This window comes from Strongylocentrotus purpuratus, unplaced genomic scaffold (assembly GCF_000002235.5).
Source record: "Strongylocentrotus purpuratus isolate Spur 01 unplaced genomic scaffold, Spur_5.0 spur5_scaffold_1, whole genome shotgun sequence".
Taxonomy (NCBI): domain Eukaryota; kingdom Metazoa; phylum Echinodermata; class Echinoidea; order Camarodonta; family Strongylocentrotidae; genus Strongylocentrotus; species Strongylocentrotus purpuratus.
Window position 1 is genome coordinate 31,077,098 of NW_022145594.1, and position 14,082 is coordinate 31,091,179.

Sequence of the window (14,082 nt, forward strand, 5' to 3'; positions counted from 1 at the left end):
AATTTTCTTTCTTTATTTATTTATTAGGTGATACGTAACGAAGTCTACGTATCACCTATTGATTTCGTCAAGATTTTTATTTATTTTTTTTATTTATTATTCTTCCTCGAATTTGTTCGCAGGATATCTCAAGACTGAAGGAAGGCATTGTTATGAATCTTTCAATGATGATAGATCTTAGTCTAACTTAGAACTGCGTGACTTTTCAAAGACTCAAAGTCATCGTGACGTCATCCAGGCGCCATTTTGTGAAAATCAACTAATGATCATATCTTCATAACGGATAGTAATTTTTCATTCATATTTATCATGATTAAGATCAATATCCGTCCGGTCAATTTTAGGTCAAAAAACGTGCGTAAACGCGCGCGTACCCGTTCGTGCGCGTGTTAATGCGCGCGCAAAAAATTAAAATGCTCTAAATCATCTTAAATTTTTTTTGCATACGTTTCAGGCCATTTAAAGCATTTCGCAAAAAAATCGCACACACGCGCATGCGTGCGCGTTTCCGCGCGTACTGGCATTTTGCAACATAGAATCGCCGAATTTTCTCTGTCATCATATTTGGCACAGATTTCCAAGCATTTTGATAATTCGTTCACCTTTTATTAACGCAATGAGCGTCCGTCAAAGTTGACAGCACGCGCGGATTTGCGTTATCTTTATCCACAATACATGGGCAAAAACATGCCTATATAAAATTCATTGTAACTTTTAAGAATAGATAGAAAATCCTAATATTTTCTCAAATTTGGATAGATTTTGGAATGAAGATATGATTTAATGTCTCATTTGACCCTCAATTAAGTCATAATGTTATCATAATGGCCTTCAAACTCAAAATTTTAATTTTGCATATTATGACGTTTGCATATTTTTGGAAAATTGATTATATCTCTGTAAATATTGATTGTTTTTCTTCCAAATTTTGATATGTTCTAGCTGAGATGATTTCCTACAAATGCAGTATCAACAATTTTCCAGTTTGACAAAGGTATCGTGGCATATTTTTGCGATTTAAGGAGGAATGTCAATTTTTCACATTTTGCGTGTATTGTCTATGGGACATGACTATTTCTCAAAACTGCATTCTACATTTCCGTCTTTCGCGAGCAACATCTCCGTTTTGTTAACTTTGTGTTCAGTGAGCTTCGGGTATGTTGTAGCTGAGACAATGAGCTATCCGAAATGTGTACTTCATTTTTCGATCCTATGCCGGGATCATGCTCATATTTCACTTGCAAAGTAGGACTTCAGAATTCCATTTCCCGTTTACGTGTAATCGCTATGGGAGATGTTTTGGTATATCGGTAACGCACTTGACTTCCAACCTCGAGATCCCTGGTTCGAGTCCGGGTGTCTCCAACTATTTTTTGCTTCACTTTTTTTTCCTTTTGACCTTCACTGTACCATCTCCTTTGATTATTTAAACACGTAGAATCGCAAATAATGTCATAAATAACCCTTTTTACCTTTTTATTACCCTATTTTCACTTAATCCATTACTGTTTGCGTGTAATCCCTATGGGAGATGACTTTTTCTCAAATCTGGAGTCTACATTCCTGTCTTTTGCTAGCAATATCGCCATTAATTCTGCTTGGATTTTGGTGATTTTTAAGTATGTTGTAGCTGAGACTATATGCTATCTAAATCAACCCTCATTTTTTCAAAAAGATATCAGGATCACGCTCATGGTCATGATCATCTTCATCATCATCATGGTCATCATTATCATAATGATGATAATCATTTATCAATTACATTTTCGTTTCTTTGAATAAGATAAAATCGTCAAAAGGTGTTCTTCATGATGTAAATTAGAGTCAAAGGTGTAACGGGTTACTGCATAGAGTCAATGGTCATATGTTGTTACAATCTATCTTCCCTAGATCCATAATGATCAAGGGATCGTCACAATTTAAACTTGACATATGGATAGATCATAATGGGAAAAGTATTTTATAAAATAATATGATATCGTGTATTAAATGCATTCTTCGTTATGTAAACCAATATCATACGTATCACCTAATTCGTCTAAGTGACGAATTAAAGTCTAGTTGGAATTTGTTTTTCACTTTTCTTAAAAAAATACCCGCTCTTTTCCGTGCCATATCTTCCACTTCACTATACCACTGCATGTACCCCTCCCCCAAATCTCTATCATACATTCTAAATCTCTCCTTTCTCTCGTTTGCTTGCTCTATTTCTCACTTCTCTTCCCCTAACACCCCCCCCCCCCCACCCTCTCATACACTCCAAGATTTTGATCTCCTTTCTCTCCTTCCTCCCTCTTACTGATACATATTGGCCATCTATACATCCCTAATTATGATCTAAATCTCTCCTTTATATTCTCTTGCTCACTGTCTTTCCCCCACTCCCATGCACCCTCATCTCTCTCTCCCTCTGTTTCTTCTCCATTTCCTCCCTCCATCGCCACTCACATGCACCCTTATCTCTCTCCCTTCCCTCCCTGCCTCCCTCTCTGGATTAAAACCTTACGAATAATTCATAAATTCAGACTTGGAATAAGAAATACAACAAACAATTTAATCTTTGACATATACTCTGTACACATAAACATGGTATGCACAAAATGTTTGTTATGAACATATTTCAGATGTAATAACATTTCAATTTTAGTTAATTTGGAATCCTTTGCATATCATAAATACAAGGCTGTACACTTACAAACCATAAGGTCATATGATGGTCATATGATTTGGACTACAGTGATCAGATTTTCTTCTTGAAATTGGAAACATTCTTTTATTGCTACATTGTTCTCATTAAAATCATGTATCTTCAAAGAATATTGATTTATACACTGATGAGAGGTATGGCGTACAGTAAACACACACTGGTATGCCAGTTTGTATTGAAAAATTGTGATTTTTGCAAATTCAACATGTCACAGAGTTCAGGATTTCAATGCATATTTCCCTCCTATACAAGTAGCTCTTGGCATCAAGGCTAATATCAAATCACATGACCACTTTGTTCATACAGGCAGGCCTTCAGCATAAGGCATACAAAACTTGGTACATATCTACTCAGAGTCCTGATAAAATACAACAATGCTATTAAGTATTGGAATAATCCTTGAATTGTGGTATGTACATACATGTAGTTGGTCCAGCTATACATTATCACAACTTCACTCATTCCTGCCAACTTTTCACTTCAGAAAGATAGACAAATTCTTTCTCTGTTTATAGTTTATACATAGCATAAGGCACGCAAACTTGGTACACATCTACCGATAGTTAAAAATGGAAGAAGACAAAGAAAAAACAAAAACATGAAATAGTACTGGAATAATCCCTGAATTGTAGATATACATACATGTAGTTGGACCAGATATGCATTATCACAGTTTCGCTCATTCCTGCCAACTTTTTACTTCAGGAAGATACGACAATTTTGTCTCTATTTATAGTATACCGGTATACAAAATCATAAGGCACACAAAACTTGGTAGTTAAAAATAGAAGAAGACAAAGACAAAAAAAATCAAGTACTGGAATAATCCCTGAATTGTACATATACAAACATGTACAGTTGGGCCAGATATACATTATCACAGTTTCAGTCATTCCTGCCAAATTTCACTTCAGGAAGATACAACAAATATGGTCTCCGTTTAGTATATACATCACTAATCACTCTGAGACGAGTGACTCCCGATAGGAATGGGTGCACTAGAGAAAATATGAGTAAAATGAGTTTCTTCCAGGTGCATGTAAACTTTCGGGGCCAACTGTGTATACGCAACTTGTGTGAACCTGACCAAAATGCATAAGTTAAGTACAACATAATACTGTTAATACTTAATAAAATTACAATCTCACAAAACAACCTCATTGTCAATATTGCATTCTGGAGACTCTTTCATAAAAAAAAAAATTGAAATTAAAATTATATTTTCAACCAATTGGGATCGCGTATTTATTAATTGTGTTTACTTTTTGAGTAATGTCGGGTTTGACATTGCAACTGTTGAAGCAAGAGGGCCCTTGTAATGGAATTTCATTTCCAGATAAACTGGCTCAAAGAAACTCTCGGTCCTGTTTCATAAAACTTCCTACCAATAACAAGTGTCACATTTCTATGACAAATTGGCTCTCAGCCAATCAAATGCAACCATTTCAGGAGCTTATAACAGTTATTGCAACTTGTAATTGATAACAAGCTTCATGACCCAGATCAGAGCCAAGATCTCAAATTTCTGATTCTGGCTTTCTGTTCATTTTTGCAACTTATTATTATGAGTGAGACAAAAATAAAATACTTCAGTAAGTCATCCTTCATAGTTTTTTTTTCCTGAACTGCTAATTATCGGGGTTACAGCTTGGGATATTGAGTAACACAACTGGTTGACCAGCTGCTCGTCACAGTGGTAAAAAAAATATTGAATTGAAAAGAAAAGAATTGTTTTTCAGTCCAATCGAACAAACGTTTACTTTACTATTTAGACCTCAGACTTTGTTCAATAATACTACTAATAATGTTCTAGATTTATAAACTGATTGAAACATCTATGATGTCTGTAAGTGCTTTACAGAAATGTCATTACTCTGGTCATCAATTTCAGGCTTGCCTGCACACAATGTTTTCACCTTCTCCACTCTCTGGGGAGAATTTCAGCCAGGTGTCATTTCACGGTTCCTTTGTTAAACCTGCGATTTTGAATAAAAGCCTAAACACAGTGTCACGTTTAAGAGTTCATATTGCCCCAGTCGGAAGCTTCGCATGATTACTCTATATACTTCACTAAATCTCCAACTTCTGCATCCACAAGGATGGTCTTAAGCTGGGCCATATTACCACCAGTCCTTGTCTTCCACTGTGCCAAGCATTCCCTCGTAGCTCTCTGGTAGTCCATGATGTACTTGGCTAGGATGCTGTTAGCTTGGGCGAATCCGATGCCAAGATGTCTGCATAGCGTTGTGTAAGTCGTATGGGGCACATTTTTCGAGAGTGTGTCAAGTATTTCATCTGATTCCAGAGCCATCCTGAGAAATGAAAGAAGGATTAATACAATCTTTGTAACCTGATGATGTCCCTTTATATTTATGGGTGTAAGTGTGGAGTGCCTTGAGTGTCAAATTTGACAGACATGAGTGCTACTTTAAAATCAACTGTTATCATTATTTTCTTTAGCATTATTATTATTATTAATATCATGATCATAATTTATCATCAATATCATCAGATATCACTATTACTATTATCATTATCATCAGTTATTATCAATAATATTATTACTATTATTATTATCATTATCATTATTATTATTATTAATCCATGATTGTTATAGTGGAGTAAACAATAACACATATTACCATAAAGTTACACAAAAAAAATTCTACAAATTATGCCCCCTTTAAAAAAAAAGAAATGGGTACAACAAGGCCTCAATTTTTTGCTTATCGAGCACACAGTCACACAATGTAGCCTACTTTCACGAACACAGGTACATTCTAATTAGTGCTGTAGCCGAACCGCCGAACCGAACGGAAGTTCGCCGAACATGGCACTTCCGAACCGAACCGAACCGAACCGAACGCAAAGGCCTGGTTCGGATGTTCGGCAGAAAAATAAAAAAACGTTTTTGCAAGCTAATAAACTTGTCATTTTGTACCTAATTTTCATGTCATGATTGCTCATTTTATATTTACTTTTTTTCCATTTTCCGCCTTTGTGATTTATGCCTATCCAGTGGTGGGCGCGACTTCACTGGCGCCATTTAAATCCCAAATCCTGACCACGCTACGTCGCGATCGCAAGCCATAAACAAGAATACATGTGCGTGATCAAAACAAGTTCAGCTCAAACCCATTCAACAAAAAATTAATATTTTAATTGTAACAATTAATATTGGACAAATTTTACAATATAAATAATGAAATAAATATATATTATAGTATGGTATTTATTTATTTAGGAAAAATAGGGATTTTATATTTTTCCTATTGAAAATAAAAACTTCTAAAAAACAGTTATTGACGAGCCTGGCTGAGTCTCTATTCAAGATGGCAGCTTTCATGACTCTAACATTAGACAACAACCGTCTCGGAAAATCTTTTAAAAATATCATTTATTGACAAATTGAAAACATGATTCTTTTAAAATTGAAAATAAAACACGATTCAAGACGGAAATACGAATGTAAGTAGTATTTTTCTTCACAAATAATTACGTTTAGAGCAGTTTTTCAATGTGAAATTCGTGCTGGTCGGAAGCAGTGTGCAGAAGTCCTCCGTGCTGGTCGGGCCCGGCAGGCCGGCTGGCCCGCCCAGTGCCGACCGCCGTGGCTATAACGCTGCTTGCTATTATATTACCGAACCCCGAACCGAACCAAGTTCGGGTGAAAAATTGCCGAACTCTGCCGAACCGAACCGAACACGAACATAGCGTCTGACTTACAGCACTAATTCTAATTCACATGTTTGCTAACATCATGGGGGGGGGGGGGATTAGGACAATTACCCCTTCGACAATTACCCCCGGAAAACTACCCCCCCCCCCCCCAAGGACAACCACCCCCAACCCTGAAAATACCCCTAGGACAACCAAGGACAACCATGAGAGGCCAATTACACCCCACCCCCTGTTCATTAAAGGGGAAGTGTACCCTGATGATAATAAGTTGGTTTTAATAAAAACAGAATATATTTTCAGAGGTGATAATCCAAGGGGGTAATTTTCGAGGGTAATCGTCCTCAGGAAGGGTGGGGGGGGGGTGGTTTTCCTAGAACTCACACAAATTAGCCTACGTATGAACACATGTACACACTCATTCACGTGTTTGCTAACATTATGGGGGGGGGGGCACATTGTTTGTAAACTTTCTTGCTCTTTCGCAAAAAAACATACCCTTATTACCCCTTTTTCTAACTCTCATTAGAAATTTGGGGATCACCTTTGAAAATGTTGATAACTTAAATAACTGTGCCATTACAAGAGAAATCCCTCCCTATAAATAACATAATAATAAACTTTTAAAAAGAGAGAAAAAATTAAATTTTCCTTGTTCATAACAAATTGTGTGATCCCTCTCTGCATAAAACAGGTACACAATGTGCTCTTAACACTACTCTGTTTTGGGCTTATTGAATACACACTCACAAACTGATCCTATAACACTTTCTACATAGGCCTTTCACATGTTTCGAACATTGTGACAATATTATGATCCCTTTCTCATGCAATTTCTAAACTAACACCAGATAGTGGACTGTACTCATCAAGGTGAAAAAGAAGAAAACAGCCTTTTTACAAATATCTAAACATTTGCAAACATTGCCAAAAAATACCCCCTTTTACACCAAAATCAGTACAGGGCTTGAAGCCAACAGGCTAGCCAGAACACATAGACACCCACAATCTAAGTCTGGACCGTTAAATTTGGAAGTTGTAACTCAGGGCTCATGCATACTGACTGTAAAAAGTTAAATCTGGACCATAAAAAAAAAGTCAGTGTGGAGCCCTGTATCAGGCATACACAAAGTCAAGATGTAGTGTTACCAGTGGGACATTAGGGACTTTTAGATTTGCGTGGACTGAAACGTGTGACGTCTATTCATGGCAGTGCATTAAAAGGACGTCGATCGTAGCAATCCCCATTGTCTTTGTGCGAATCTAAAAGTCCCTATTGTCTTACTCTACCGATACCAGAGCAACTAGACTTCATACTTTGATTGCTTCACTGGAATTTCAGGATCATCCTGCGGAACTCTTGACTGAGTAGAAGGAGCTTGCCTCTTACAAGGCCTGCTCAGACCGCTGCTACCTTCTGCATATGTCTGAGACAATTGACATACAGTATCTGATGTATCTGATGTATTACCAACATACTGTTGAGGGTAGTCTGATGGTGGTAACGTCCTGAGGAATGAAAGAATGATTATTACAATCTTTGCAACTTGATGGTACCACCGTGACCGTGAAGTTATGGGTGTAAGTGTGGAGTGCCACAAGTGTCAAGTTTGACAGACGCAAGTGCTAAACTTAAATCCACTGTTATCATTACTGTTATCATCCTTATTATTATTATTATTATTATCATTATTATTGTTATTAATAATTATAATAAGTTGTTATTATCAATATAATCAGTTATTATTATATATATTATATATAGTATTACTATTAATCCATGATTGTTATAGTTATTGGCACGTGACATGATTGACATCCCGGTATAGCTTTTAAGGAGCTGCTTTTTGGGATTACTGCAACAAGTAACAAGGAGTAAAAAATAATCCCCTATTTTACATAATAATTACACAAAAATTGTCCACTGACAAAATATGCCCCTTTAAAAAAAAAAAACGGTTACTGGTACAAAATGGCCTCTAAATAAAATATTATTTATTTTGCTTATTGCGTACACATTTACACAAAGTAACCATGGTTATTGGGATTTTAGAACTATTTTTTAGAACTATTACATGGGTTTGGAATTTTACCCAGAATTTTACAGGAATTGTTAAAGTTTATGAATGCAATTTCGACCAATCAGATGGCTGGATTTCTTAAGTGAGGTATATAAAGCATGGTTTTTCATGGAAAAACATGTGATATTCTCAGTAAAGGAATTACACGTGACCGTGCTTGACCTATCATTTGATGAGGATCAAGGAGTGAGTTGCATAGCAATAAAATTATTTTTAATTCATTATGTTTAGTTCACTTACAATCGCCTGTCAGTGAGCTCCTGCAGGAATGAATCGATATCTACTTGGTACTTTCCGTTGAACTTGAAATTTCCATTACTGATTTGAGGAAAAGAACCCTGAAAAGAAATATATGAGTATGATTGGTGATAGTGATTCTTCTAGTTTTCCTCCATTCAAGTCTGGCTGACATACTATACCATACATGTACATACCAGGTCAGTACCCTCTCTGGCATATAGACTTAGTGTCCTTGTTACGCTGACACCTCATATACACCGCCCCTCCCCACCAAATACACACACATACAAAAAAAGCTATGTTGATTGAACTGGTCAATATTTCAACAGAACTTTATGCTGACACCCCTCCTCCCTGATCATGCACCTGTCCAAAACATCAAGGACAAAAACAAAAACTGTGCTTAAAATAAGTACACTGTGATCAAGATCTCCATTCTTGTTTAGTGACTATTCAATCTGACGTATACTCTCAGACCCATGATGACATTATTCAAACCTTATGAATTGATTTGAACTATTTGTATCTATTAGTCTTTAGAGTACTTCAGTGATCTGTTTATAATGAAATTGTATTATTGCGTAACTAGTAACACAACACTCCCCCCCCCCCCCCAAAAAAAATAGATGGAATTTGACTGCGCGCAGTCGAAAATGATGCCTCCGTCATAGAGCAATTTTACAAACCAAAACACAAGAAATTTTTTGAATTCAAGTTCAATTGTAATTCATTAACAGGTTCTCAGAATATTGTGATTACAAGCAATTTCTTATATACATATATGACCCTTTGATCTTTGACCTCATGACCCTAAAATCTACTCAGTTCATTGGCTCTGCAAGATGTCCTGAGTTAAATAGTAATCCATCTGTCAGTTCTAATGAGAATGCGTTCACAAGCTATTTTTGCATACATAATGAGCCCATGACATTTGACCTTATGAACCAAGAATCTACTCTAGTTCATTGGCTCTGCAAGTAACATACATGACCTAATTTTGGCAGCAATCCATCAATCGGTTCTTGAGATAACGCGATCACGAGCTGTTTTTGCATACATAATGAGCCCTGTGACCTTTGACCTTTGACCTCGTGACCCCAAAATCTAATCAGTTCATTGGCTCTGCAAGATACATACATGACCAAAGTTTGGCAGGAATCCATCAATCGGTTCTTCAGATAACGCGATCACGAGCTGTTTTTGCATACATAATAAGCCCTGTGACCTTTGACCTTTGACCTCGTGACCCCAAAATCTAATCAGTTCATCAGCTCTGCCAGTAATATACATGACCTAAGTTTGGCAGGAATCCATCGGTCGGTTCTTGAGATTACGCGATCACGAGCTGTTTTTGCATACATGATGAGCCCTGTGACCTTTGACCTCGTGACCCCAAAATCTAATCAGTTCATCCACTCTGTAAGATACATACATGACCAAAGTTTGGCAGGAATCCATCAATTGGTTCTTCAGATAACGTGATCACGAGAACGGGACATACGTACGTACAGACGTGTGTACAGACATACGGACGGACAGACGGACGGACAACCCGAAAACATAATGCCTCCGGCTACTTCGTAACTGAGGCATAAAAACTCCTAAAACTCATCTCCAATGCTGCATGTGTACCTGAATTCATCATGGCATGGATAAAGAGTACAAACACACATACATACCTGTAAGGTTGACGCCTTTGCATTCAGTGTAGAAAAGAACTCCTCCTGGACATCCCTTCCATGTAGTATCAGGTCAGTCAGGTTTGGCATGGAACACAAAGCATCTACTAGGTAATGTGAAGAGGCTGATGTTGGACATCTAACATCATCAAGCTCGACAGATTGGACCTACATGTATACAAACAGTGATTGATACAAGTACATTACCAGAGTACACCTTTTCATTGAATTACTGCAAATATAACTGGGTGCTCTGATATACATGTATGTGTATGGCTATGCTTGGATGACAAATGCAATGGGCTTTATATAGTCAAATACAGGATTTGGATAAGGGCTGCAAATAGGTTTGAGCTCAGGTTTAGTGATAGGAATACTTTTTGGTGCAGGGATCAAGTTAAGAATTTGGATAGTACAGGATGGAAAGCACAGAAAAATTGTTGATGGGGCATACGCATTAAACAACACGAGGATAGAAAAATTATACAGACGTAGTGCATTTTCTTACTTCATACTACATAGTGATGCATTCAAGGAATATATCCTAACAGGTACCCACTTATATTACTTCACCTAGGACAAGTTTTGCAAATGTAGATTAATGTCTTGCCAAACAACATGAGTGCTACGTATGGCAGGGATTCGAACCCCATACCTCATGGTTCATGTATTGAATCTGAAGTATACTAAGATACTACTTTCAGACCCATGAGGATATAATTCCCACTATATGAATTGCTCTGAACTTAAAAATATGAAAATTACAAACAAAATTATTTGTATCCACTAGTCTTTAGAGTACTTCCGTAATCTGTTTATACTGAAATTGTTTTACTGCATAAGTAGCGACATGACACTCTCCATCCCCCCAAAAAGCTTACTTAAAAACTTTAAGTTAGTCTTCATTAAACCAAAATATCTTTTCTGAGGCAATCCTTTAAAAGTGATGTTTTTTGCAGAACATCATATTTTTAACTCGAGCCATCTGAATTCTGTATCTTACACTGCACATGAAAACCCCTCTTTTTATAATACTGTTCCTTTGTCTGCTAAGACTATTATACATTTTCAAATAAAACATTAAACACCTTGAAAAATTATTGACTGCATGTTGTTAAAATATCATAACTCCTTAAATTCATCTCGAATGCTACATGTGTACATGAATTCATCATGACATGGATATAGAGTACAAACACACATACACACCTGTAAGGTTGACGCCTTTGCATTCAGTGTAGAATAGAACTCCTCCTGGAAATCCTTTCCCTGTAGTGTCAGGTGAGTCAGGTTTGGCATGGAACACAAAGCATCCGCTAGGTAATGTGAAGAGGCTGATGTTGGACAGCTAATGTCATAGAGCACGACAGTGTGGACCTACATGTATACAAACAGTGATTCATACAAGTACATTACCAGAGTACACGTTTTCATTGAATTACTGCAAATATAACTGGGTGCTCTGATATACATGTATGTGTATGGCTATGCTTGGGTGACAAATGCAATGGGCTTTATATAGTCAAATATAGGATTTGGATAAGGGCTACAAATAGGTTTGAGCTCAGGTTTAGTGATAGGAATACTTTTTGGTGCAGGGATCAAGTCCCCCCCCAAAAAAAGCTTACTTAAAAACTTTAAGTTAGTCTGCATGAAACCAAAATATCTTTTCTGAGGCAATCCTTTAAAAGTGATGTTTTTTGCAGAACTTCATATTTTTAACTCGAGCCATCTGAATTCTGTATCTTACACTGCACATGAAAACCCTTCTTTTTATAATACTGTTCCTTTGTCTGCTAAGACTATTATACATTTTCATATAAAAAAATTAACACGTTGACAAAATATTGACAGCATGTTGTTAAAATATCATAACTCCTTAAATTCATCTCCACTGCTGCATGTGTACCTGAATTCATCATGGCATGGATATAGAGTACAAACACACATACATACCTGTAAGGTTGACGCCTTTGCATTCAGTGTAGAATAGAACTCCTCCTGGAAATCCTTTCCCTGTAGTGTCAGGTGAGTCAGGTTTGGCATGGAACACAAAGCATCCGCTAGGTAATGTGAAGAGGCTGATGTTGGACAGCTAATGTCATAGAGCACGACAGTGTGGACCTACATGTATACAAACAGTGATTCATACAAGTACATTACCAGAGTACACGTTTTCATTGAATTACTGCAAATATAACTGGGTGCTCTGATATACATGTATGTGTATGGCTATGCTTGGGTGACAAATGCAATGGGCTTTATATAGTCAAATATAGGATTTGGATAAGGGCTACAAATAGGTTTGAGCTCAGGTTTAGTGATAGGAATACTTTTTGGTGCAGGGATCAAGTTAAGAATTTGGTTAGTACAGGATGGAAAGCACAGAAAAATTGTTGATGGGCATGCGTTAAAACAACAGGAGGATCGACAAACACAGCCATAGTGCATTTTCTCACTACATAGTGATACAAACAGTGATTCATTTAGTGCTGTAGCCGAACCGCCGAACCGAACGGAAGTTCGCCGAACATGGCACTTCCGAACCGAACCGAACCGAACCGAACACAAAGGCCTGGTTCGGACGTTCGGCAGAAAAATGTTAACGTTTTTGCAAGCTAATAAACTTGTCATTTTTGTACCTAATTTTCATGTCATGATTGCTCATTTTATATTTACTTTTTCCCCATTTTCTGTCTTTGTGATTTATGCCTATCCAGTGGTGGGCGCGACTTCACTGGCGCCATTTAAATCCCAAATCCTGACCACGCTACGTCGCGATCGCAAGCCATAAACAAGAATACATGTGGCATGTGCATGATCAAAACAAGTTCAGCTCAAACCCATTCAAATTAATATTTTAATTGTAACAATATCGGACAAATTTTACAATATAAATAATGAAATAAATATTCAATTCAGTATGGTATTTATTTATTCAGGAAAAATAGGGATTTTATATTTTTCCTATTGAAAATAAAATCTTATAAAAAACGGTTATTGACGAGCCTGAATTCTCTATTCAAGATGGCAGCTTTCATGACTCTAACATTAGACAACAACCGTCTCGGAAAATCTTTAAAAAATATCATTTATTGACAAATTGAAAACATGATTCTTTTAAAATTGAAAATAAAACACGATTCAAGACGGAAATACGAATGTAAGTAGTATTTTTCTTCACAAATAATTACGTTTAGAGCAGTTTTTTAATGTGAAATTCGTGCTGGTCAGTGGCAGTATGCAGAAGTCCTCCGTGCTGGTCTCGCCCGGCAGACCGGGCGGCCCGCCCAGTGCCGACCGCCGTGGCTATAACGCTGCTTGCTATTATATTACCGAACCCCGAACCGAACCAAGTTCGGGTGAAATATTGCCGAACTCTGCCGAACCGAACCGAACACGAACATAGCGTCTGACTTACAGCACTAGATTCATTAAAGTACATTACCAGAATACATGTATTTATTGAATGACTGCAAATATAACTGGGTGCTCCAATATCGTGTATGTGTATGGCTAAGCTCAGTTGACAAATGTTCTGGGCTTTATTAAGTCACAAATATATATAGGATCCGCATGAGAGCTGCAAATAGGCTTTGAGCTTAGGTTTAGTCTTACGGTATATTATAGATTTTAGTGCTGGGTTAAGTTCAGAAATCGGTTAGTTCAGGGTAGTGGGCGCAGAAAATGCATCAAA

The 14,082-nt window shown here is 37.0% G+C and overlaps 1 protein-coding gene across 4 annotated transcripts in view; it reads right to left on the minus strand.

Annotated features, from left to right (window-relative positions):
• Positions 1-2,533: 2,533 nt before the first annotated feature.
• LOC105443124 overlaps positions 2,534-14,082 on the minus strand; it is a 35,165-nt gene continuing 23,616 nt past the window's right edge. Inside the window, exons 6-10 of one of the 4 annotated variants that reach the window (XM_030978041.1) lie at positions 12,342-12,509; positions 10,386-10,553; positions 8,707-8,804; positions 7,703-7,894; positions 2,534-5,019 (exon numbers count right to left, since the gene is read on the minus strand). In XM_030978041.1, the coding sequence (XP_030833901.1) occupies positions 4,761-5,019; positions 7,703-7,894; positions 8,707-8,804; positions 10,386-10,553; positions 12,342-12,509 (885 nt within the window). In that variant the 3' untranslated portion in view covers positions 2,534-4,760. Of the gene's footprint in view, positions 5,020-7,702; positions 7,895-8,706; positions 8,805-10,385; positions 10,554-11,061; positions 11,763-12,341; positions 12,510-14,082 lie in introns of those variants that run through there. The other 3 variants (XM_030978044.1, XM_030978042.1, XM_030978045.1) reach the window with 3 other exon arrangements.